The following is a 26544-nucleotide window of genomic DNA, read 5'->3' as shown; positions in this document are numbered from 1 at the left end:
AAAAAACACGTGAGACTTTTTTTTCTTTCAACTATTTAATAACCCTTAAGCTCGTGTCTCCTGAGTGCTGGGTACCCCGGAGCCTGTATTCCCGTGGCAGTAAGCTGGTCGTTCTCAACCTTCTGTGAGTTTTTTCAATTCCTTTTCCACGTCTTCCACAAAAGCGGGGAAATTCTGATCCATAAGACATAAGCGAATGAAGGGCCGCAGCTCTCGCGCGCGCCACACCGCATGCTGATACACGAGGGGGAGCTCGGACTTCTTTGTCAGCACAGACTGCGACAGTAAAAAAAAAAAACCAAAGGTGTTGCACCAATCTTGTACATAAAAGGTAACGGGGGTTTTGGAACAAAGCAGCTAGGTCAAGGTTCTCCTCCGGTATTTAATAAAGATGCGTCTGCCTTGTTACGCTCTTTGAATACTTTCAATCAGGTAGGATTTTTTTTTCTCTGATCCCTAGCTTCAATTCCAATGTAGCTTTTCTGCAACTTGGAATTCCTTTGCAATTATTTAAATCGGAAATGCCACTCCCCCCGGGTAACACGGCTTCCTTGTGAATATCCCTTTCTGTGTAAGAGAAAAGGATCCCATACAAAGCGTATGTACTGCCGCTTGAATTGTGTGAGGGTAACCAAGTATGCAGTTCTAAGCTCTTAATTTATTTTACAAGTAAATTATGGGGCTTTTTTAAGAGTCAAAACATCCTTTTCATGCCCATTTAGCCCTCCCCCCCAGCTTTTTCCCTTGGTGGTGGGCAAACGGTGTGCATCGTGTCGCTTTTCAGCGTAAAACCCTGGTGGCAGCAGAGCGGAAGATGTACAGCACCGTCTACTGAGGTTGAAGAAGCCCTGATGGCCTTCCAGCATCCATAGGTGATGCCGCTCCCATCCGTGAGATGCGCTGGAGAAATGCACAAGTCTAACGGACCGGTAGGTTATCGGGCGACTCCCGAGCACTTTCCGCGCTGCTGTTCCTTCCCGCTGGATGTAAGTACCGTAAAGAAATAGTGTAAACCGCGTTATTTGTGCTCTGTGCTAACGGCCGAGTGAGTGTTTGCACCAACATTTTTCCAGCGTTGGGGCTGCCAATGTTCTCTAGACCTCACCGCCCGCTCAGCCTTTAACTTTCTTTACCCGTTTGTGCTGAAGTCGTTAAAGCTGCAGCATCAGTTACGGATGATTTTGGATACTTTGCGTGGGAGAGCAGAAGCAAAGAACGTGATGAGGCAGGTGTGCTGTGCAGAGACGATCCAAGGTGAATGACGTTACTCCAGGGGGACTGCCTAATGCTGCTTAGTCTGTACCTGGCTTTAAAAACCTGTGTTGGCCTCTTTTTTTTGATGCGCTGAGATGAGAGGCAGAGGCTAAACCAAGTCTCCCCATCTGGAAAAGTCGGAATTGCTGTTAAGTTCAGTCAGGCTCCAGCTTCCGCTGCTCGAACCTGAAACAGGGCAAGGCAACCGGCAGATGGGCCGGGCACGCCGACAGCTCGAGCGTAGCTGCATTTGACTAGGGAGGGGGGCGAAAAACCAAACCAGCCCTTCATATTTTTGCTAATCTTATTGTTGGTTCCCATTGCACTATTGCTCTCTTCCTGGGTCATGCCATAGTCTTGACCAGAGGAAAGTATCTTTAAACAGAAATTGTTAACTGTTGAATATCTTTTAAAAAAAAAAATAATCTGCAAGCAAATGCTTAAAACCCAGCGCTTCTGCTAGCTTCCTGAAGTGGTGGAAATGGAGAAACTTAACTCCAGAGTGCCCCAGAGCACCAGCTGCAAGGGTGTGCTTCTCAAGTTTAAGTGGGGAAAAGAAGTTCAGCCCCGAGGAAACTTTGTACGGCAAGCCTGTGGGCCAGGGCGTGGGAGATCCCCGCTCAGAGCACCAAGAGGGACGAGTAGAGGAAGCTCTGCTAGTAGGAGAGTACTACTAGGAAACTCTAGAGTAGGAAACTGCTACAGCTAGGAGTCTTTTTGTGTTGGGGAATCTGTTAGTAATTCAAGCAAGAGATGGAGGAGTGCGTACAGCAAATACAGGCCTCACCAGCAGAAAGCTCTGAAGCAGGTATCGTGCTTCCATCTTACTGAGGAACCACGGAACGGGAGTTTTTAGAAGCTAAGTTGTTCTTTGTAATGTTGGTGCTAATTTACACTTCCTAGTGTTGTTGGTCATGAAAAATAGGAGCTGCTAAAGGCAAACTGCCTTGTTTGATCACTCTCACTTGCTGATGCACTCTCGCTGCATTGTACAGGGATGATGACAAAACTGTTGGGAAGGAAACAGCAGGACATGTAACACAGCTCTCGCCACTGAGAGGAGAGTGCAGGAAACACGGCTTCCTGAAGACGGGGTTTTTAAAGGCTTTTTTGGGTTTAAGAGAGGACAGATTTGTAATAGGGAGCATAGGAGTTGTCCCTTAAACCACTGATGTGAAGAAACACTGATTTCATCATCCTGTCAGTATGGAAAAAGGACAGGAAAGACCCATCGAAGCCACTGCAGAAAAACAGAGGTTGGAGAGAGTGGAGTCTTCTCCTCAACCATCTGATTCTGGATGGTCCCGAACGCACACAGTAAACTACCACCAGTTACCTGCCAGTTATTTCTAAACACGGCTTCACCCACCAGGACTTCTTGGTGAAGCTACCAATTGAATGAGGGGATCTTTTGTCGCGGGCAAAGATGATTGACGTTTTCAGACCTAAGCTATGACTGCAGAGGTTGTTTCCTCAGAGTGACAAAGCCCTTTGTTTGGACGTGACCTCTGGGTATTTATTTGCTCTGGGTGTGGCGCTTTGTTCTTAGGCAAATGGGGTAACTACACCATGAAATACCTGGGTTTGCAGCTTATTTCCCAGCTCCAGATCATTACACAAGATCCTGTGGGTTTTGTTGGTATAGATGATGGCATTCTGATGTTCAGTGAAGACGTTTACCAGATGTTTACAGCACATGAGATAGCTTGCTCTCTCTCTGTGCTCGAGAGGTTCAGTTACAGGCTCTAAATATTAGATAATTATTTCTTTACCTGTGCTAGCTGTGTTACAGATCTTCTTTCTCCAAGGCTTGTGCAGGAATCTGGTAGAGGCTCATCTGGCTAGAAAATACCAAATGCAAATAAGGGCTTGTTAGCAAGCAGAGTGTGGGTATGTGCAAGAAGGGAAGTAGTTCTGTTTTTAGAGATAACGAGAAGAGAATGTGCTCAGCTGCCTTATGCAGTCAAAAGGCATCTTTTTATGGAACCTGAATGCACATCTGCTCGAGTCTTTAAAAATGAAAGACGTGAGATAATGGGCCTGTAGTTAAACTGTCATGTCTAAACGAAGATAACTTTTAAACTACCTACTGGAAGTAACTATAAAAAATGCTGTGTATGAATGCTCACCAGGAGCATGCTTTTTTCTTTCACATCACTGGAAAGATGGTTTAAGTTGCAATTCTATTTTCTGAGCAAGGTTTTCAGTCTTAGCTTCTGGAGCATGGGGGTTATTAATACCAACAGTAGGACTGTCGGTGTTCAGCAGCATTCTGCCACGAACTGCTTTCTGTGCCTTTCATACTTTGCGTTAGCTTATCAGGAAATGAGCAAAGCCCAAAATGTAGTCATCTGCTTAAAGATCAAACAATAAATCTTGACTATCAGCTGTTGACAGTCTCCCATTTGCCTTCCTGGAAACGGTGTGAGTCAAATTAGCAATATATGTTTGGTTTTTTCCTCCATGCTTTCTCTACCAAATATGATTCCACTGTCCAGTAAAGTAGGACCTTCCTAGATCACATCATGAAAATGATGTAGCTCAAAGCTTTGACGTGCCTTTTTCAGGGCTCAGTCTTGGTCTGGGTATTTTTATCACATCCCCAAGAGCTATCCTGGCTAAGCTAGCTGCAGGGATGTTTTTTTAGAGCTGGTAAATGTGATCCTCTGGATACCCAAGAGAGCATATATTTAAGAATTAGTCACCCTCAGAAACACTATCTGCCTTTGCCTTTTCCATTTCCCTTAGGTCTTTGTCTTGGAGAGGGGAAACACTCTGTTCCGACCCTGAAATCGCTTTTAAATGTGTCAGGTTAAGCTCAAATTGATACAATTGCCATATTTACCATTATTAACACTGCAAAACAGGAGGAGGTAAACGCAAAAAGGAGAACACAACTCATGGTTGCTTAAATGGCTCTGATCATTTTTCTTACCCTGTAGAATTCAGTTGGAAGTCTGCCAGGTAGTTACCAGCAGTCCTCGCCGAAAACCACGCTGATGAAATCGTAGACACGGGTTTTTGGTAACTATTCAGCTCTCACCTTCTGCTCCCTATTCTTGTTTATGCAAGCAGAAAGCATCTAAGTCTTCCACCAAACCGTACCACCCTCTGATTGGAAATTGGTAACTAACGCTTGGCTGTAGCGTTTGCCGCCGTTTCTTTTAACGGTTAGTAACTTCCTACGTTTGCCTGAGCCCTGCCTAAGTTGTTCTCTTCATTTTCAGGCTCCCTAGCTAAGGAAGAGTTCAAACCCCAGAGCAAAGCTTTTTTCCCCACCTATAAATCTCATTCCATACGCTTGCTAATATTCTTCCTACGATCACGTGAAATGTGCATATTAATTTTGGTTATTAGTGACCTTTTGGAGGCCAAAACAAAGGTACCTGATTGCTCTGAGGTATATTACAATAAGCTTGAGGAGCTAGAACCACTTGTTTGAGCATTGTTCTGTTAACTTTTTTTTGGGCACACTAAGAAAATGGGAAGACGATCGCCAGCTTCAGCAGCTGACTTCTGAACACCTCTAGTCCTGTTCACTACTTTGGTTTCCCCGCGTGTAAACTGCATTTTGGGTTTCCCAAATCATATTTCATATAGAAATCGTATTTCTCATAGTTGCAAAAAACTTTGTTCCGGAGTAAAATTAGTCATTTACAGATCTAACACTGCTAGCTGATGATTTTTCTATTATTCTGTCTATGTGTTCTTGCATACTTACTACACGTATTACTGCTACGTTTTGTTCAGTGTCCTTCACTTGATTTTCACCATCAGCCAGCTGATTGAGACTGTGATAGAGCTTCTGGCTTTGCTCATCAGTTACTTGCACCGGTACATACTCTGCAAGTTTCTGAACGCAACTGCAGCAGTGTTCCAGCATCTGTTCTTTTGAATCTCCACCAAACTGAACACGAAACATGCGGCATTCATTCTGCTCAAAAACCAAAGCGAAATTAAATTAACTGTGAATCCCCTCAAACTATTTTGATTTAATTAAATTCCTATTTGTCCTAGTTAGGAAGAAGGCGATAAATTTTTGGATCACTGCACCAACTTAAATACAAAGAATCAAGTTTTCCCTTCATTTATCCCAGCAGCTAAACCAGAAGACTATGATTCCCAGTTTGAAAATCAGTTTAAAAAACCCAAGAAAACGGTAAGTGAGCAGGGCTGCTTGTCAGCTAATTAAATGTCTAGGCAAGTGAACAAACCTTGCCACAATGACAGAGTTTTTACAAGTACAGCAGGGCAATTAAGTTCTTATTGGTGCTGCAAGTAGTATTCTGTAAGGATATGCCAACTCTGAACAGTTATTTCCTGACAAAAAATGAAATGACACTAAGCAGAAGTTAACTTCGGAATTGAAACTAAAAGTTCTGGGAACCGTATGTTCCATTTAGGATTTATGTTACTCTCTGCATCAAACCCAGCCTTCCCCACCTACCTGGTGTGCCTGTGCATAGCTAAACATCCAAATTGAGTTTGGCACTGCAACTGAATGTTGCCGTTCCTTGACTAGGCGCTAACACAGTTGATAAGGAGTGCAAGAAACTCAAATGCATTATTTTTAATACCATTTTAGAATGTAAAAAAATAATAGATAGAACTGACCCCCAGTATAGGTTGTCGTGCTGTATCATAACAGATTTTTTTTTTTTAAGTACTTGAGGTCCAGGAAACTGCACTGAAAATGGAGGACTGAAGAGTCTGTTGTGCACGATAAGCTTGTCCTAAGCACATTCAAGTAGTGTAAGGCAGATACGTATTGAATGCTCTTGTTTAGGGAGTGAATTAATGGGACTTTCGGTCTGATCTTGAAATTTCAAATTGAAAACACTGTTAAAGTACTAGAAAAGAAGTTTTCTTTGGACTGACCTAGCTTATTTGAGTCTTCATCTTTCTGAGATTTTAATGTCAAAGCCATTTTTTAAATGACTAGACACGCTGCTAGACTGCTGATTACACGAGTACAAGGACATCTTTCATTTTAAAGATTTTTTTTGTCTCAAAGATGAGCCAGCTCTTCATGACAGCCTGTATGTTTACATGCATGTCATTTTAAGATGCTTGTATTGCATAAAATGATTTTTAGGGCACTTTGAGCATAAAAGACTGTCTCGGTGCCTTTTAAAGGGAAAAAACATTAAAATAATTCAAACCGCAGCACTCATTTTACCAGTGCCCAGTTACATTCCCTCTGATTAACTAAGATGACAGTTTCACATACCCGAGCACTGATTTGTGGGTATGCCAGACAGGCGCGTTCTCATTAAAATGACAGAAAGGTAACTTGTATCTTAATTTGAATTCCTTTCGGAGACTTTCAAAGAACACTTGTTTTAGTTACCCCTAGAATCCCCAGTTCCATTTTCAGTCTGAGCCGTTTGTATTGCCCTCTGCTTTTTCACAAAGCATGTTAAATACTTAAGATTGCAGTTTATAAACAACAATAGACTTTGTAAATTCAACATTTTTCCTTTGTGGAAAGAGAGAGCGTACTCAAATTCAGCTAAGATGATATCAAAAAAATTTTAGCATAAACTGAGTACTGGGCAATAATACCTGAACCATACAACCATACAAGAGCTGAAGTATTAAAGAACCTTGAGGTCACTTGGATCATCGAATTTGCACCTCTTCCCCCAGCTAAGTGTAAGACACAAGCATGCGTCTGACAGGTACAGCTTCAGAATGAGACACCCGTGAGCTTCAGGGAATAAAATTTCCACTAGTACAGCTGAGTTTCAGTAGTGATCCATGACAGACATCTTCTCTACACATTTTGTTCCTTCACGTATGTTACCTCTAAGCTGCTCAGAATATAGTTTAGAAACTCATTCTGCTAGCTAAGAGTCCACAATGCTCTGTTAATAATATTTCTTAAGAAATGAGTAAGTTTCACTATAAATATAAGATTAATGACTTACAAAAAAACAAGGAGTACAAGATAAATCAGAAACAATAGTGTAATATTTAGTGGGCCGTGCTCCTTAGTTGCCCTGTGCACTCAGATACAGGAGCTGGGGTTTGAAAACCTAGCTTGCTTTCCTCCGCTTAAATGGCTTCTGCTTGACTCTTTCCTATGGTCTAGCAGGGTTGAGACGTACGTAAGCCCTTACACGGTGTGGCTGCCTTCCTTTTTTTTTAAATATTTTTTAAGATTAGCACAGAAGCTATATACCCTGACAGCATTTAAGGAATCACTTCAGCTACGATTTAGGATATAAAGTAGAGAAACTGTATGATAGGACCACTGCAGTGCCACTAAATCCAGTTTAAGTCATGTGAATTTATGGTAAGTAAACATTTAGATGCTCCAAATTCCTTTAAAGACTATGTTAAAGGTCCTCCTTTTCTGAACTCTCCCTCAGAGCTTTGTTCAAGCCTCCAAGTGATTGTGATGTTGATTTTGTGTTTCTTGTGAGATGGGGCAGAATCCCTTATCTGGTTCTATTAACTGCAAAGGAAACGGATGGTCTACTGATTCATCAGAACTAATTACTGCAACAGCTTAATAGTCTTCTTCAGTGATACTCCACGTTTTATAAGAATCTGATGAAAACCTGAGAGCAAAGGTGTTTGGTTTCAGGCAAGCATAACTGATGAAATGAAAACAGTTTAAAATACTTATTTATACTTTTTAAATACTTATTTCTAGTGCCACCACTAGACTAGGCTTAGTCTGAAACAAGATGAGTCCCTATATTTAAACAATGTTTATTATGCCCCCCATCTGCTTTTATCTTGCAATTAGCAAGGCATTCTCCCCTCTGCAAACTATATTGTTTGGTTTGTAACAGCCTATAAAGAAATATTTATGCGTCTTTCATAAAAGAAATCAGATAAAAAATCAAAATACAACTAAACAGGAATTTTTACAGTTTTCAGCTATGCCGAATATTGCTATTATCTGCAGTTACAATAACCCAGACTGTACCAAGGTTCCTGTCAGGGGAGAATGCCAGAACATCTCAGAATACTTGAGGTGGTTTAATGCCTTAATAGTTCTGTGAACGGGGCAAAGAGTTAAAACTGGTCTCTAGCATCTACTGAACAAGTGGCTCGTCACCTTTTTCCAGAATTCCTGTTTCTAACTTGGGAGATGGATTCTTTTGTCAAGGAGAGATAGTTATAAACTAGAGGCAGCTGTTTCTGCTGAAACAACAAAGCCGAGAAACTACCAGGGGAGAAGGGAGAGCTCTTCTCGTTTCAAAATAGGCTTTGTTTCTGAAAAACTTGGTGAGTGCTCCGTGTAGATGAGTAAGAAGCTTCTTGGTTCTTAGATGAACTCTGAGAAAACTGAGATTTGTACAGAAGTTGGTAACAAGCAAGTGCCGTTTAGTTATTTAAAGGCTAACCAACCACTTTTCATGAGATCTGAGGGGAAGACCAGAAACTTTGGTCTCTTTTGTTGCCTTCAATACCAAATGCCTGAATCACCAGCCTGCCACTACTGTGCCAGGTGTTGGGGACCACAAAATGGCTCAATAGTTGTTTGTTTAGATACTTTGTTTGCCAAAGTGAAGTATGACTCATAGGTAGCATGCTTCTGTACATGTAGGAGAATCGCTTCATCTTTTTAATTGTTAGCCATGGCAGATGGATTCTAAAATAAATACCGGTCTAGCTGTTTTAGTAGCTAACTCTCAGAAAGCAGTCTAAAAGACCTGAATATTAGCAGTTACAAAAGACATTCAGATGATTAAATCCATTCTCGTTTAAAATCTAGAGTAAAAAAATATAAAATTTTAATTTATATCAACAATTTATAGTATCTCAGAACTCCTGCTTTAATTTATCCGATATTAAGAAATCTTATACAGAACTGTGTTAGCTATTAGAAATAATCAAAAGCACCTCAACTTACCTTCGACTGTGCACAAAGCAGCAGGCAGTCTGCTCTTCTTACTATCTTTAGCCACTTGTGGGAATCAATTAATGAAAAGCCTTCCTGAAATAAAGCAGAACATAAACTACTTGCACAGCAAACATGCAACACTCAGAAGTACACGCTTAAGTTACGCCACGTAATTTAATCCCTAATGAAGATTAGTCATCTGCATATGTGCAACTTCTGTATCTGTTAAACAATTGCTGGTATGTAATTTTTATCATGCTGAAACTAAATCTATAGCTCCAGTACCAACACTATGTCAAGGTACATTCTAATTTCCATATATATTTTACATTTATGTTTGTGCACGTTATGAAAAGTCTCCATGAAATGCATAATAGAAGAGCTGCAACAGAAAGCTTTAAATTCCTCCGCATCCCATGAAGTCGCCCGAGAGGGCAGCAGAGGGCAGGCAAACCTGAAGAATGGGACAGCAGTTGGTTTATCTAAGGCCCAGAGAAGCGTTTTCTCCAGATAGAATTCAGGTAAACAAGAAGCAGCTTTGATAACTTGATAAAGTTGTTTTTAGACTCCAGTTGTGTTAAGTGTCAGTCTCTTTAAACAAGACAGACTGCTCAGCATTCTGTAAAAATACCCCCAGGAAGCTGAAAACATTACATAAAAATTGCAAGGCAATGGACTGTGTCTCCCAAGGTACTCCCAGGACTGCCACATAGCCATTAGTTACCAAAGTTTGGGAGGCGGGGAGGGGAAACAAAAAAACTTAAGGGCAGGGAGGAAATTACCTACCTGTTTTACCTGACCTCATAATGCTTTCAACGACCATGAATTTTCACCCAGGCTGCTTTTCATAGGTGTCCTAAGGGTCTAGAACCCCAAGTCATGTCCATCCTGGACCGCCAGCAGTGTGTTTTTGCCAGAGTTACCATCCATCTTACGCAGGTCCAGGCTGGGAAACCATCTGCCATGCTATTTTGGTACAAGCAGTCACCTCGGTAAGACACTTCTCTTTTAATGTACTGGCAGTGGCTTCATAGTCTCATGCAGTAACTGCATGTAGATTTTTTAACTGAACTTTTACGATGGGGATGTCTAGCAAGCATTGAAGAGTTGAACCAAAGGCAAACTGGATCACAGCTGATCAAACACCTGCTATGATAGACTCCAGAATGTAAGCCGGTGTGCAAGCATCGTTCCTAAAAGATTTGGGGTCAGAAGGAGAAAAGAATTTCCCTCTGTGCTGTAAAAACAGGTGCTGGCTGCAGGTAAGACAGGCCAGTCACTTGCAGCACATCTGTTTGCACTGAGCGCTCTCAAAATGTCTCAAGGTAGGACTTGCTAAGGCGTGAAAGGCCTCAAGGTCAAAACAGGAAGACCTCGCTTTGTGACCGATGGGAAGTACCAAGCTATCCTCTACTCTTACAGGAACTAGTAAAGGAATCTGGAGCCTAAGAGGGACAAACTGCAAATGATAGACCTCGCAACAGAAAAGAGCATCTTTCTTGGTAAGTCAGTGTTCTTCAGCCACACTACACGATGGAATTAGACTGCTGAAGCAGTGGAGCAGGAGGCTGCGTCTTGCACACCAAGGGCACCCTCAGTCCACACACAGACAAAATCCCCTCTGGTGTCAAATAGTAGGAAGTCTCTGAAGAGGTCACTTTGTCATGTAGTCTGAATTTATGCCTGACGCAGTAAAGGAAGCCTGTGAAATACCCTTACTCCTCTGTTTTAGCACCCCTGGCTTTTGGGGGGTGCGGTTTTAGCCTCTTTTGATAGTCCTGCCCAGTGAGAGCTTGGTATACATACAGACATTAAAGTTGGGGCAGGGTGGGGGGAAAAGATACTGAGCAGAATGCCTGAGGAATGGGATTAGATTAGTAGACTAAGAAAAGAGCACAGCTCTGGTAGAACGCTTCTAGAATAAGCAGTAGCACTTCACACGCCGTATTTTCAATTTCACCGTAGAATATATTACTTTGAAATTTGGCTGAGGAAATTCATCTCTGTGCAGAGTTTAGCCCCAAAATATTGTTTAATGCTGAAAATGGAAAAGCATCAGCAAGTTAAGCTAGCGATGGAGCACAGCACAAAGTTATGTCAAAAGTCAAGAATTTCAGATGTGCCAACGTCACGGTAATAGAGAGCAGCATCTGCGACAGCAAAAAAATCAGCATTGATCATGCATATGTATTGCAAAGAGGTCTTAGTGCGCGGCTGTACAAAATACAAAAATGCAGATTTGTTTTGTGTACATGAGAAGTACTTTGGAGGAGATGAGGAGTGACATCCATCTATGACGCTTATCAGCTTGTGCTGTGCTCGTGCTGCCATAGTTGCTAGAAGGGATCTACTGAGGAAGCAAGCAAGGGAAATGATTAAAGTTGGAGGAGTAAGGTACAGCCGACAGTGCATTCAAGAAAGGAAACATCTGGTGGCAGAAAACATACGTAGTGCAGCCAAGTTTGGAAGGGGCAGGGGATAAGCTCTCCTGTCAGAACAGTGAGGAAAATGGGATATGTAGAACTAGAGTATGTAAAACAGAAAAAATATTTTCAACTGTCCCTCCCAGGAAGGGTATACTCTTGATGTTTATACAAATCATCTGAAAGTAAATGTTCGCACTGTTTGGAATGCAGTAGGCCAAGTGCGTTTATATTTATTTTTGTGAAATAAACACAAACTAACATAAGGTAAATTCCATATCAGCACAAGGACTTAATTCCCTCATTTAAAGCCATCAATGTTGAACATCTTTTAACTTACTTATACTGAGAGGAATATCCGTAACTTCTTAAAACACGCTGGGCCAGTTCAGAACTGCTCACTCCGGATAAGCAGCCAGGCTGAGTCCTGGACAACCAGCCAGCCCAGGAAATTGCGTTGCAGTAGGACGGCTGCTCGTGCTTACATGCTTAGTGCTTCCTGCCATAGGGCATTTCTCCATTGCCACTTGGTCTTCCTGCCATTCCACTACCAAGCCCCAAAATGCTGTTAGTGAAGCAATTCTGATAGCCCATTCTTTCACTAGGCCACTTTAACTTGTGGCCACTTGTGCTTACTCTGTTCATTTCAAATAGTTACTGGTTCTGATACACAGCAACTGTGTTTGTTTAAATACAGCTGTTCCCATATTAAGTCTATTTTTATAGTGTTTTTCCTTTCACTGTAAGATGTAGGTAGAATAAATGTTGTCTCCTTAAAATGATAACTGTTTTGAAAGAAATCATAAAAGGCAGGTAATGTTTAACTTTCCTACCAAATATTTTATTGACATTTCCCAGGCTGTCATTCTCTTATGTGGCCTGTTTCTGAGGTAAAGACTGCTGGAATAAATGAGCATTTGGAATTATTTATGTACTCCTAATTATTCAACTCCAAACCCAAAATTTAATTAACTGAAATTTAATTTACTTCAAGTTTAATTAACTGAAGAACAAAGCAGAAAGTATTTCCTTTCCTCTTGTACCTCTGGTTGATTGTATATTGCCAAGCAGCAACAAATAACTACGAATCGCTAAACCAAATATAAAAACTCAATGCAGTACTTGAGCAATACAACAGACCTGATTTGGCACAAGCAAGCTATCTGAAAAAGGAGAAGGGAATGTTTTAGGCAAACTCAGGTCTGCAGAACTACTCAAAATTAACTCCATCATTAAATTGTTTACATCGGTAATTGTCATTACAGTCAGGATCCTCCAGATTTTCCTCAGTTCTAAGCAGCAAATGAGCCCAATTTTGTACCATGTTAAGAAGGTCTATTCTGTTCCTCACACCTTTTCGATGTTACCTCAGGCAGCACAGACTGCATTTGAGGCTGCCTGAATTAAGACAAAGTAAGATTCTTCTTGACGACAATTCTCTCTTTTGTCAACAATGAAATAGTTATGAATCTGCAAATTAAGTTAGGTAAATGAATTCAAAGCAACAAGAAGGAAGACCACAATAAATCTGTCCCTTGTTCCATCGCTTGAAGTCGAGAGGATCTGTGCCAACATCCAGGAGCTAGGCATGGGGTAGATCCTGGAAACTGCATGGCAATGTATTGAGATTATAGTCCATTTGTGCCTTTCTAGAGATAACGAATTGACTCTAAATCCACTCTGGACATGTGCACTGACACAGAAAAAAGTAGTAGTCCCTCCAGACTGCTGTTGCCACCACGCTGACAGAAATGCAGAGAACGAAGCAGCTGCGGTCACTGTTCTCCTTGAGCAGCAACATAGCTGCTTTACGTTCAGAGCGGGGTGTTGCTGAGCAGTATTGGGCACGAGCAGAGACAGATGGCAGTGTAAGATTGATCAGGAATATAGACAAAAATGCAGCCTAGAACTGGGCAGGAACGTAAGGCTTCAAAGGTTTACAATTTGAAGATATAAATGGCAGCGCTCTTCTAGGTTGGATCATTAATGTTCAATCATGCATGTACTCCTTATGTCATTCTCCAGAGTCATGCTTGTAAGAACACTGTATTTAAAGGAAGAACAGTTTCATACATCTCTGACAAAAATGTAAGTCTCTTGAAGAATTGAGAAGAATTAAGCTGAAGCAGAAAACAAAGCAAGACATTTCCCAAATGCAGGGAAGATGTGACCACACCTTACGCAAGGCAGAGAAGCCAATAATGCTGGTCTAGCCTTACACCCGTCTAGTCTGTCATTAATTGGGAAATACTTTTGTTCTGACTTTACATTTCAGCATTCAAAAAGCTGCTGGATAATGAGGCCTGTGATCTATTTTGGAAGGTATTGCATGTTATTTATGAATATTTTTATTATTGTATCATCTAGAAACCCTATGGTGCTAAGCAACATACAAACACAGGAACAGATTATCCATTTTATGTTGGATTGCAAGGCCTTTAGGCAACCCTATCTTAACTAAAAATTAATACATATTTAAGAAATGTTATTTGTGTAACAGTTCAGCTGTGCTGGCTTACATCATGTAGTTTGTATTTACTCATTCATGAGACAGATGTTTTCAAATGAAACTGAACGATGTGTAAACAATAGCTTAGGAACAAAAACTTTCTTTTTGCCATGAACATTATAGACTCTGCCTTTAAATTTCAACCATTATTAAAAAAACAAACAAACAAAAACCCAGAACACCACACACAAAGACACACATTCTCCAGTTTTGGCTGCCACTTATAACAGGCTCATGCAAAATAAACTAGTTTGTTCTCAGAGTTCACAGGTCAGAATGAACGTATGCATTATATAATGGAATGGATCAAGAAGTCAGCTGGGTACCCCACAGACTGGGAATATGCATTTGCAAGAAATGATGAGTTCGGCATGAGATCAAAGGAATTTTATTGTATTAATTAATATCCCAGGGCATAGCTGCCAGAGTGGTCCTGTGTGATAACTGAAGCAAGATGGCAGAAGAGGAAAGCTACAGGCCTCAGTCGACATCCCGCTTGCACCGTTCTGATTCAGGCTGGGCAGCGCCATGGCACACAATTCCCCAGAAAACAGAGCAATCTTCTGCTGGCAAAGGCCATGCTCAGTTTCCGGGGGGCACCTGTGAAAGTTCCTTAATCCAATCATTTCCCAAATTAAGCTACCAAGACACAATTGGGGAGCAAAACTAGCACAGTACCCCTCATGATGCCTTTGCAGGGCAAAAGAAGAGATTTGGGAAAGCGCGTTGCTGGGGAAGGGTAAGATGCTGTGCCGCTCTGAGCACCCCACCTGCAAGCTCGTGCAACACTACACAAAACCAGTAGGGATGGCTCCAACAACCTGCCGTTTTCCCCAGACCGAGAGAGGCACTGCCCAGTTCCTGGGTCATCCTATCCGCAACTCCACTCCATGGGTCTGCTCACCACGCTGCGGATGTAAGGTACAGTGAGAAATCTTTTCGGAAATAATATTCACTATCTAGATTTTTAAGTGTGATTTGTTGAGTTACAAATACCAACATTTTTGACCTCTTATATTCTAGGTACTATTATTACTTAACATTTGTGCTGAAGAACATCTTGTTTGTTCTTAGAAGTGACTAACTGGGAAACAAAGGAATGGTAGCGGTATTTCCAGGTATCTACACAATGTGGTCAATACATTTAGTACAAGTCTGCAACAGAATAGAGATATCGTGGTTGAGAAGACTCTTATTAAGCATTATCTCAAGAGACAGTAAAAATAAGGTCGTGAGAGCGGACAGTCTGTAAAAGCTTGTAAATTATGTTCAAGTATTATACTGAACACTAAAGTAGAAGCAAACCTGAGATGCTTTCAGAAAAGTAAGTGAAATTGGAAAACATGTTGTTCACAAGTGTTTGCTTGAAACTTGACATATAGATTACAAATGAAACTCTTGCACAGATCTGAAAAATACCGATTTTTAACTCATTGCTTTCCCAAAAGAGAATGTGAGTTGCCATTTTGCACTTTTTAAATTAGAAAACGGCTTATTCTACAAAAAAATTGAAAAGTCTTCCTTCCATTAATGACTGTAGAATAAAAAAGTAATTCCAGCTTCAAGTTAGAAGTAGTGAAAACTAAACTTTGAACATAATTCCAATCAAATCTTCATTATTACGTTGTAACACACCTAGAAATAGATATTTTCCTTACTTGTATCTTTCTTCAAGATCTAAATAAGGCCAAATACATTAGTTTTTATTCCTGCAGTATGAACTGTCTTGAACACTGAGAATAGGAGTGTCAGCGTGACAAAAAAAAAAAAATCCCCAAACATGACAACTTGTAGAGTGAGGGAAGCAGAAAGTTGTCCCTGCAAAATTTCCAGGTTACATGTCAGTATCCAAATGTGTCATGTATAGCATCGTTGGGAAGATAAGAACACAGCAGAAACCGTGTGCTGTATGTAACTCAGATCTTAGCGTAAGCATTAGCTGTCTCAAACAGATCTGCAGAATATAGAATAGGAAATGGAAAGAGGTGAAAGGCCAAAAAAAAACCAACCCCAAGGCAGACAGACAGCAGGCTAACTGGAATAAGGAATAAAAGGATGTTAAGCTCTGCATTACCTTTCTGCATGCAATTTTTTTTTATCCCCAGTCTCTTAGAAGCTGGATCTTAAACCCTGCTATTAAGCTTGATTGTGGAAAAGAACACATCAGGGTTGAATTCATTAAACAGAGTGCTCTGTCTCTACAGAGGCAGGAAAGCTAAATGAAGTAGCAAATACAGGACACACACAGCCACCCTTGAGACAACCATGCCCAGGGAACTCGGCAACTGATGAATGTCTTCTGCCAAAGTGTCAGGTGCAGGAGCATGTGCTGCCAGGTGTCAGCTTTCTAGAAAGAGTTCCTCCAGACAGGTCCAAACTACAGCCCCTCGAAGGAGTGAATAGCAAAGATAAGCCCCTAAAACTCAGGGCAAACCTTGATATTTCATAATGAGAACATGATTTTTTTTTTTTTTTTCCTAAACTATACTTTAGAACAGTGACACTTGACCAGGGACCTAGAGAGGTGAACTGGATGCTCATGGGTTTAGCTGGCTAAAGCTCTTCAGGGCATCCCATTAATAAGTCAAGTCAAGCAATTTTTTCTTTAATTCCTGATACAAAATACATACTTCCCTAGATCTATACCATACATTTAACTTTAGGGTAAATACATGTCATTAATAGACATCACTACTCTTTAAAAATTATTCTAATAGTTGGGTTTAGAAGTGAAGCAAGAGAAAAGTAAAGATCAGAACCCCTTAAAATTCTTTACTGCTGCCAACCACCAATACATAGTCATTATACAACAGGAATGTATCATTATATCAAACATAAATGGGGAAGCTAATGCAGAAAGATACTCAGCTTGTCCAAAACAATCATGTCAACAGCACATATTTAAATAAAAAAGCTAAAATTGAAATTTTTGAACTATGATTGTGGTACTGAATAAATCAATAAAACTAAGATTCCTTCTACTCTTTCAAGTAGCAGCCATAGGACCTTTAATAAAAAACCAGCCTTCCTCTAGCTTTGCAATGTACTACCACTAAGCAGCATTAGCAACCTTCTCGCTTCCCTAGGTTTCTGTCAAATGTCCTCATTTATTGCACAGGGACCTTCGTCTACCCAAGGCACTGTTGTGAACAGCATCTCAAAAATTTGGTGCATAAGTTTCAGGCACTGCAAAGAGAGCATCAAGAACATCAGAATGTCTGCTGAATGCCTGCCTAATTAATGAGTTAGAATCTACTGTATCCTAAGCACTGTTAGCTTATTACAAGTCATGAGGGGACTGGGAGGGCACTAAGGACATTTGAAAGATCAGGTCACAAATCAATTACTCTGGATTAATTTTATCCTGTTAAATAAGTCCTCTGCACAATTTCAATTTGTTTTAATTTGTAGGATATTAAGAATTATAGCACTGGAATTAATTGCACTGGCTGCTTATGGCTTGGACAGGCATACTCTCAACTGGGTAAAAAAACTGGCTGGATGGCTGAGCCCAAAGAGTTGTGGTGAATGGAGTTCAATCCAGTTGGCAGCTGATCACAAGTGGTGTTCCCCAGAGCTCAGTACTGGGGCCAGTTCTGTTTAATATCTTTATCGACGATCTGGATGAGGGGACTGAGTGTTCCCTCAGTAAGTTTGCAGACAACACCAGGTTGGGTGGGAGCATTGATCTGCTCGAGGGTAGGAAGGCTCTGCAGAGGGATCTGGACAGGCTGGATCGATGGGCTGAGGCCAATTGGTTCAACAAGGCCAAGTGCTGGGTCCTGCACTTGGGTCACAACAACCCCATGCAATGCTACAGGCTTGGGGACGAGTGGCTGGAAAGCTGCCCTGCAGGAAAGGCCCTGGGGGTGTTGATCAACAGCCGGCTGAATATGAGCCAGCAGTGTGCCCAGGAGGCCAAGAAGGCCAACGGCATCCTGGCCTGTATCAGAAATGGTGTGGGCAGCAGGAGTAGGGAGGTGATCGTGCCCCTGTACTTTGCGCTGGTGAGGCCGCACCTCGAATCCTGTGTTCAGTTTTGGACCCCTCACTACCAGAAAGATATGGAGCATGTCCAGAGAAGAGCAACAAAGCTGGTCTGGAGCACAAGTCTGATGAGGAGCGGCTGAGGGAACTGGGGTTGTTCAATCTGGAGAAGAGGAGGCTGAGGGGAGACCTTCTCGCTCTCTACAGTTACCCGAAAGGAGGTTGTAGCAAGGTGGGCATCAGTCTCTTCTCCCAAGTAACAAGTGATAGGATGAGAGAAAACGGCCTCAAGTTGTGCCAGGGGAGGTTTAGATTGGATATTAGGAAAAATTTCTTCACCAAAAGGGTTGTCAAGCACTGGAACAGGCTGCCCAGGGAAGTAGTTGAGTCACCATCCCTGGAGGTATTTAAAAGACATGTAGACGTGGCACTTAGGGACATGGTTTATTGGTAGACTTGGCAGTGTTAGGTTAACAGTTGGAATCAATGATCTTAAAGGTCTTTTCCAACCTAACCGATTCTATGATTCTATGAATAAAACACTAAAATATAATTTTCATGATGTGCTGATTTGAAGGAGGGAAAGGAAATAAGAGTTGTGGTAAACAGAACATGATGTATCTTGAGAGTATGGCCAGAAATTGACAGAGATGCTATTGAGATATTCCTGTTAAAATTCCATTATCTACAGTATGCAAGAATGAGATGTTTCTACTGTAAAATATGCAGTCTGTTAGGCAACACCACAGCAAAAACAGGTCCTAAAAATATGTTAGGCAATTTAATTCCAAATTAAGAACTTTGTTTAAAACAAAAAAAGCCAAACCAAAACACCCTTTGATTTGCATTACACATTAGGGATTTTTATGTTCCACGCTTTGAAGTTTCATTTACCCTCCTTCATTCCATTTGGCCGATCACAAGAAGTAGATTGTATTTTAAAAGGAAAGCAGTTGTTTCCTTGTTAAGCTAGTTTCAAGTATGTCTCTGGCAGTGTCATTAAAGAACGTTTAAAGTCATCTTGAAGGCATACCCATTCCCCAAAAGTTTACCCATTAAAATAAATAATTTGTTTTCTTTGAGCAACTGATGGAAACACTAAACATATTCACAATTATTTGTTACAGTAGCATGGAAGTACTTTAATGACCCGTTCTGGAGCACTTGCAGATACTGTAATCAATTGTTTCAAATCTAGGGCACCTCGCCACATAGCAGTGTACGCAGCACAAGGTATTTACTAATCTGCCTGGTTTAGAAGTGCTGAGACTCAGTGCATACCTTTAGCATTCTTTTTGGCAAGAAAATAGTATTTCAGCTTCCATTAGTGGAAAGACTGCTAGAAGGGAATTAAATATTCTCCTATTTTATTGCTCATGAAAATAATTCTGTAGTCTTCTGTATGTATTAAAAAAAAAAATCAGTTGTTAGGATATGTGAGTATTTTATTACTATTTTATAAATGTTGTTCTTAGAAACGGATCATAGAAGAGTCATAGTTTCACTTGGCTCTAAATAGCTACAGTTCTTTAAGAAAAAGAAAAGGTTTCTTAACACTCCTGCTTTAAGAAAATAAAAAGGACTAAGAGAATACATAAATACAGCCATTATAGAGAAAATATTTTGATCTCTAGTCAGGAACACTTGAATATTCTTCCTAGAATGGATGTTAATCCAGCCATCAATGAAATAAAGACTTCCATTTCTACACAACCTCAGTTTTGTGCAAATGGAGTTGTAGTGAAGTTGTATGTAGATGAAAGGTAGACACCAAAGAAGAGGATTCACTGAGTAAGTAATTTACACAAAAGCTATCTCCTCTTGTTTTCACACTGACAGGAGGGTATGTTACAGAAAATAGTTTATGTATTTTACTACTTCATAAATCATCACCTGGCATGAAAAAAAGTTTGATGAAACAATCACTAAGCAAAAGAACTAGATATGCCTTCATCCAAAAAAAAAAAAAAAGGTATTTGTTGGCCCCATGCTCACTAAGAGAGCAAACACTGGGAGCTATCACTAGCACATTGGTCAGCAGAGATTAGTTTTAGCGGGGAACTATGAGGCTGATCAGCACCTAGTTCAGGCAAGCATTAGTTCAGCTAACACCACTGTTTAGTGCGGAAGAATGAAGAAAGAAAAGTTCTATGTGAAATACAGAACAGCCGAAGTCTGGAAGTTCACACTTTTCAGTATGTGACTTTGGTTTTGGTTTTTTTTGCTGGACTTTTTAAAAAGCATCCACCCACAGTATTATGAGCATAACACAGAGCTTGCTCGCAGTGAAAAAGGTTCATTTTGGCTTATGCAAAATGTACACACTAGTGAGGAACAGATGCACTCTGACTTTTATCTTCCAAAAGAAAATAGAAGGTACAAACCAAGATAGTTTACATCTATTAATGCACTGATTTTACTACATTCCTCGCCAATTTTAAACCAGAAGAGATAAGAATATATCATAGTACACTATCATCCATTTTAAAAGCATCCAATTAATAAGTTTTGTTACAGATGCTGGATGAAAACTTTTTTTTTTATATAAAACTATTACTTAGGATGATCATGTTAAAATTCTTGGGGTGCGGCGATGATTCCTGCTCTATCATTACTGCTGCAGTCAAAAAGAAAAGTTAGGAACATTCACCAGTGAATGAATTCTTGAACGTAGTTAGCAGTTCAGTTCATTCTTAGTTTACTGATAGAGGGGAAAAAATCCCTTTATTATTCATTCACAGAAATTCTGCAGAAATACAATATAGTTTTTCAAGTTGAGAAGGAAATGGTGTCCCTGTGACACAGATCTTGCGCCTCACTGTGTTCCTATGCAGAGGTACAAGGTACAAAGCTACGATAATTATCCAGTTCCCTCAAAACCAGGAGCCTGTAGTACATCAAAAGGTCTGAAAAGTAGGGATTAGAAGATAGATCAAAAGACTAGACATCAACAACTTAAAGGATGCAGTTACTACTTAGCAAGAAACAGTTCTGCAAGTGTATCAGAGGGATTTCAGTGCAAGTAAGGCAGCACATACGTGTTGGAGAACGCCCTGGCAATAAAAAGGAAATATTCAGTAGCTCAGGCCAGCAAGTAGAAATGAGCGTACACAGTAAAAACATTAACTGAATCATTCCAACAATTGCAGCATTCTATCAAACTTGATACATTCCCTCTGGAGCAGAAACTTGTGCATTATCCTCTGTGACAAAATGTCCATTGTAATGGCCCCCCAGTGAGAGGATTTGGTCTGTGACAGATTCAAAAGAACTATATGTACTTAGTCGTGCAAAGCCTGTTTAAATATTGTGACAGGTTTCTGACAACTCCTGAGAGCTGGAGACTAGAGGGAGATAGAACCAGTGAGATTAACCATTTCTACAGTCTGATTATTTCTACAGCACTAACATAGACCGCAGAGTATTGCAACTTTTTTTGTGATATGGTATCTCGATAAGGAGTTTGCAAAATTTCACCAGTGGCCTGTGCAGTTCTGGCTAGCTTGGAGTCTACTGCATTGTAAGCTGCTCCTGCTGTCCAGATCCTGTTGTCAACAGGCCTTAGAATACCTCTGCCCAAAGCCTGTGGTATAAACTGTCCTCGGACAGTGATACTGAGTTTCTACTGTCCCTGCCTGCTACTTGAAGGAAACCATTCAGAAATCCAGTAATGGTCATAATTAATTAGATATCAATGCTGTTATCAGCTACTGGCCAACAGCATGACTGCCTGTGCTGCCTTTTTCAGCACAATCCCTCTGCATCACCTTTCTGTTTGATATTAGCTGCTTTACTAAAGAGATTCCACAGACTATTCTTCAAAGACTGAAAAGATACCTGTAGATTGGGATTGTCCCAGGAAGAAGAATTTTATCACTGCGTATCAGTCTTGTATAGTGTTGGGAAAAGGGATGCATTTCTGGGAGGGCATGTGCTTAAGGAACAAGCCTAAGCAGCAAAGCTAAGCCAGATGTGCTGGACCAAATCCCTTGTAAACAGGAAACCTAACATAGTTCTGAAGATGCCCGCCCATGTTCAGAACTAGCGGATTGGGTATTTACTAGGTTTCGCAGCAAGTCAAGTACGTTTAAGAGGAACGGTGGGAGGACTGCAACTGCTCCAATCTCTGAGAAATATAAATAGGCATCGGGCATGTTGTACTGATGCATTTCACACTAGGTTAGTCCTGTATGCACACAACACATCTGCAGCACAGTCCCAATTACACGCACACGAAGAAGTGCACCCAAAGGAATTGATAATCAGGTTTTAAAATGCATATGACAACAGGTTTGTATACCTTTTCTCTAAAACTTAATAAAATGTTGTTGGCGTTAGCCTTAAGGTCAGTATAGAAGCATTGCCAAAATGAATGTGGTTTTTTTTGTAAAAAAAACCCACAACTTTTTTTCTTTTAAACTCCCAGTATTAGGTATCAGTCACATTTACCAAGCATGTCTGTTCCACCTCGCTATTCTGCACTATTCTTAGGCTGTGATCGTTACTGGAATATCTTAGTGTCTCTCAGAAGCTGAAACAGACCTGATAGATCTCAGAAATTCCTCATCTGGCATTTCAAGAAGGCAGCTGCCTGAAGGCTTCACTAGCCACTAAACTCATGAGCTGCAAGAAACTGCTTTTCTCAGCCAAGTCTTTATAAAGCTTTTCTTATACTTCCCGCACTCATCCCTTACGACAGCACACTTATCTGCCCACTGTTACTTGCCAGATTCAGTCTTTGCCAGATGCAGTCTTTGAAGGGCTACAGCTTTTGTCTGTGCCTTTTTTGCTCTTTAGTTAGTTATTAAAACTTACTTTCAGTTAGCCTTCATATGGCTATTTCAAGGACATTCTACAAAGTAATATGAATCGACTAGTTACTAAACACTTATAGCCGTCTCATCGGGATACCGAAAACAGGACCAGCCCCTGGAGAGGCACATGCTCCACTGATTCATTCCAAGCAGAATTTGGCAAGAGATGGAAGCAAGTCTCATTTCAGTTGCATTTCTTTTACCTTTCTGGACTTTCAATTACTCCATTTTTCTTGGAGTAATTTTTTCTTTTTCTTACTCGGCACAACTGCTGAAATACTTTCCATGTTCCATTTTCACCTTGTCCAAGAACATTCAACTTGTCCTCACAAAATATGTGAGCCAAATACTGTGTCTTGTATGAGGGATATTCAGACTGCCAGCTCTCTGTTAGCTCATTCATTATCTATTCAATACTCTTAACACACCCACAGGCCAACAGAATTCAAGGGTATCATTGGTTCTCCCCCTATACTTACAAGATATTTCTGTAAGTTTAAGATCTTTCAAGAGGCACAGCAAAAACTAATTTATAAGCTTACACATATTTAAAGCTACAACATACTCTCTTTTATATTCTGTATTAAGAAAAAAGTCTGTTATCTTAATACTGCAGCATCTTCCAGTGGCTTGTAATAGCTTCCTAATATATTTATCAGCCAATTCCTGCTTGTTATCATCACTGAGTATTGGTGATATGCACTGAACATGCTTGATTCCACTTTCCTATGTGGAAGGCATAGGCCTTCTCTGTCATGAGCATCAAACCAACTCCTTCTAGATGGAGTGTTTCTGTTAACCTCTTCGGTGTCACTGTGAAATCTTTACAGTTTAGTAGCTGGTCATGCTTATGTACAGGCTACAGAAAAACCAGCTGACACACTCTGAAGTTGTTATTTTGTCTCTGTGAATATAACATGTATGTTAGATCACATTACCCAACGTAGAAAAAAAAAACCATACCTTTTGATAAACCAAATTATCAAAACACTAACAAACAGGTCACTGGCAAGAAACTAGCTGGATCATGCAGCAAATCTTATAGGCACTGATAGTTACATTTTTACCTGTTTCTTAACAGTGTATTTTCTCTGTTTTCTTAGGCAGAAGAATTGTGAAAAAACTAAACGCGTATCTTTCAACACCCGCAGCACTTAGTATTACATTTTAATCTAGATTTTTAGAGCCACAGCAGAAACACTGTTCCTCAGTATGAAATAACGCATTTAGTATTATTCTGATAAATGTAGAGAGAAAGCAGCACGTGAGAATTACCCTGGGCAAAATAAAATTGGCAGTTTCCTTTCAGTGGGAGAGATCGCGAAGCTGAGAAGGGACATGAAGTTAATACTGATGCTGACACAAATGGAGAAATGTTCTTTATACATGAGAAACTTACCAGTACTGTTCGCCCTTGGGAAATAAAGAAATGGCCAGATACAACAATGGTAAGGATAAGATGGCCTGATTCTTCATTTGATTCAAAACCCTTTAAAAAGATGGACAAAGTAAAAATCCAACCCTGTAAGCACAAAATCTACATTTTCTATTTCTAGTGCAAAATAAAAAAGTTTCAAAGGTCAGTGCTAGAAGTCAAGGTGTGTAATTTCCCTCTCAGTAATGCAATTTGCCCTCCACTCCCACAACAGCAGGCACATTTAAGAAATTTTTACTAATTATAACTCCGTATACAGATTTAATTACTTTAAACAACCATCTGGACTCTTTCAACTTGAGCTAGAGTTCTTAATACCACAGGTCACTGCTGAAGGAAAGAATAGAGTGGGCCACTGACTATCATATCATTGATGTGTTTACATTAATAACTCATGAAGCAAAATCTCTCCCGATTCCTGCGTTAGCTCTGGACTTGCAAAAAGATAACTGCAAAGGCCTCACTTACTACTTACTGCCTGCTACACAGCGGCCTCCCAGACCCCACTGGAGCCAGCTGCAGCAAAACCAAGCAGCCAGCCCCCACCCCAGCCTCGCCTCGCCCCCCACCTTCCAAGAGGAGGTGTTTTGCCCTTCATCGTCGCCGTCCGTCGGGGGTAGGAAGCGGCTGTAGCGCTTCAAGGGCCACGTTGTAGCGCTGCCGAGGAGGGAGGTGTCGCCGGCGCCGCCGGGCGCTGAGGGCTGCCCCGGTTCAGAGCTGCGACCCCCGCCCGCCACCGCCATCTCTGCACTGAGGGGGCTGCGGCGCCTTACAGCGAGAGGCATCGCGGCGGCCGGCAAACAGGAGTTGAGCGGGAAGGAAGGAGCCAATAGGAGGGAAGAGAGAGCGCGTGGGGGGACTTGTTCACCAATCAGCGGGCGACAGAGAAATGAGAGCCAATGAGGTAAGGCGCTGGGGCTCGCGCCGGTCTCTCTCTAGCGGTCGGTCGCACGAGCCGCGGTGCTGTCGCTCCGCTCCCCTCAGCGGTGTTTGGCGCCGTCCCGTCCCGTTCCGTCCCCCCTCGAGGGTGCCGCTTCTCCGAGGGGAGCACGGCTACTGCCTCCCTCTTCTCCCAACAGCCTCCGGGTGTACCGATGTGGCGGGACTGCCCGGCAGTTTCGAGGGAGAGTGAAGCGCGGATTCTGGGGCACGCGCGACCGCCATTTTACGGGCGCTGAGGGAGCGCGGTCGGGGCTGCGCAGCGAGAAGGAGGCGGCGGCGTAGCTGCCGTCCGTCCGTTACTGCGCTCAGTGAAATGGCTGTGGAAGCCGGCCACGATGTCAGCATGCATCCTTCCTCAGGTGAAATATGTCCCAAGTCCCTGTAGAAATGTTGCCTTAAACTCTAAATTGCCTTTTCAGTTCTTGATGCAAGGTGCTGTGCTCACTTCACAGAAGTTCAAGAGTGCTTTTTTGGTATTTGAAGTGGGAGCTGTGTTAGAAGTCAAAAAGCACCTCTCTTCAGTGTGTGTTGCCTGTTGTTGCCAGCCCAGGTTTGTACAGCTGGAGTAATAACATTGAAATTGCACTTCTCCCCCCTTCCCATTCTGCTTCCTCTTTGCTATTTGGTTGCTCCTAGAATTATGTAATACTACACTTTCTCTACAAAAAGCATGACGGTAAAATGACTCATAATAAGACTGCGCTTAGGTATTCCATTTATAGTACATATCTTGGCCCATTAACAAGAAAAACATATGCATTAGCCAGTCAAGGTGATTGAGGGGCCATGGAAGAGCTAGTTACCATTCAGGAAGATGTGCACGAGAGTCTGCTGACCTGAAGGCACTTAGGGGTGCCAGGTCACCACTAGCCGCTGTTAAACCATCTGCATGCTTGAGGGTACTGGGCCAGTAGCTTTAATCCCAGTTCTCACCATTGCCTACCACCGGCAGCACATACTTGATCAAGATGAAGCTTGGCTAAATAGTCACACTTCTTAAATTAAGGTGAACTTTTTGCTTTTTGTTAGCTCTATGGTTTGCGCTTACGTTGTTGGCTTGGCTGACATGAATAAGGTTACAGTAGAACGAGTAACTACTGTCTCACCTGAAATAAAACCTTCAGGTACAAGTTTAACCTATTACTTAAACTGTGATGGTTTAATCTGTTAGAAAATTTTAGATTGACATCTATGTCATGTGGCCGTTGTGTTTTTCGTCTGATGTTACACCCCGAAATCCAGATTAACATCTGAGGAACTATCTCCATAATAAACAATTCTACAGTGTTTTCAAAAGGAAGGTGTTTATCTGAAAGTTT

General features: G+C 41.3%; 1 protein-coding gene across 1 annotated transcript; it reads right to left on the bottom strand.

Moving 5' to 3' along the window:
- Positions 1-114: 114 nt before the first annotated feature.
- On the bottom strand, positions 115-25026 carry REC114 (REC114 meiotic recombination protein). Its single transcript, XM_059824094.1, has 6 exons — positions 24853-25026; positions 24248-24337; positions 9125-9208; positions 4994-5188; positions 3027-3095; positions 115-276 (listed from the first exon to the last, which is right to left on the bottom strand). Exons 1-6 carry the CDS (start codon positions 25024-25026, stop codon positions 115-117), a joined length of 774 nt encoding a protein of 257 aa, XP_059680077.1.
- Positions 25027-26544: the final 1518 nt, after the last annotated feature.

The sequence above is a fragment of the Gavia stellata genome, chromosome 13 (assembly GCF_030936135.1).
Source record: "Gavia stellata isolate bGavSte3 chromosome 13, bGavSte3.hap2, whole genome shotgun sequence".
Lineage (NCBI taxonomy): Eukaryota > Metazoa > Chordata > Aves > Gaviiformes > Gaviidae > Gavia > Gavia stellata.
This window is presented reverse-complemented; position numbering and strand designations above follow the sequence as displayed.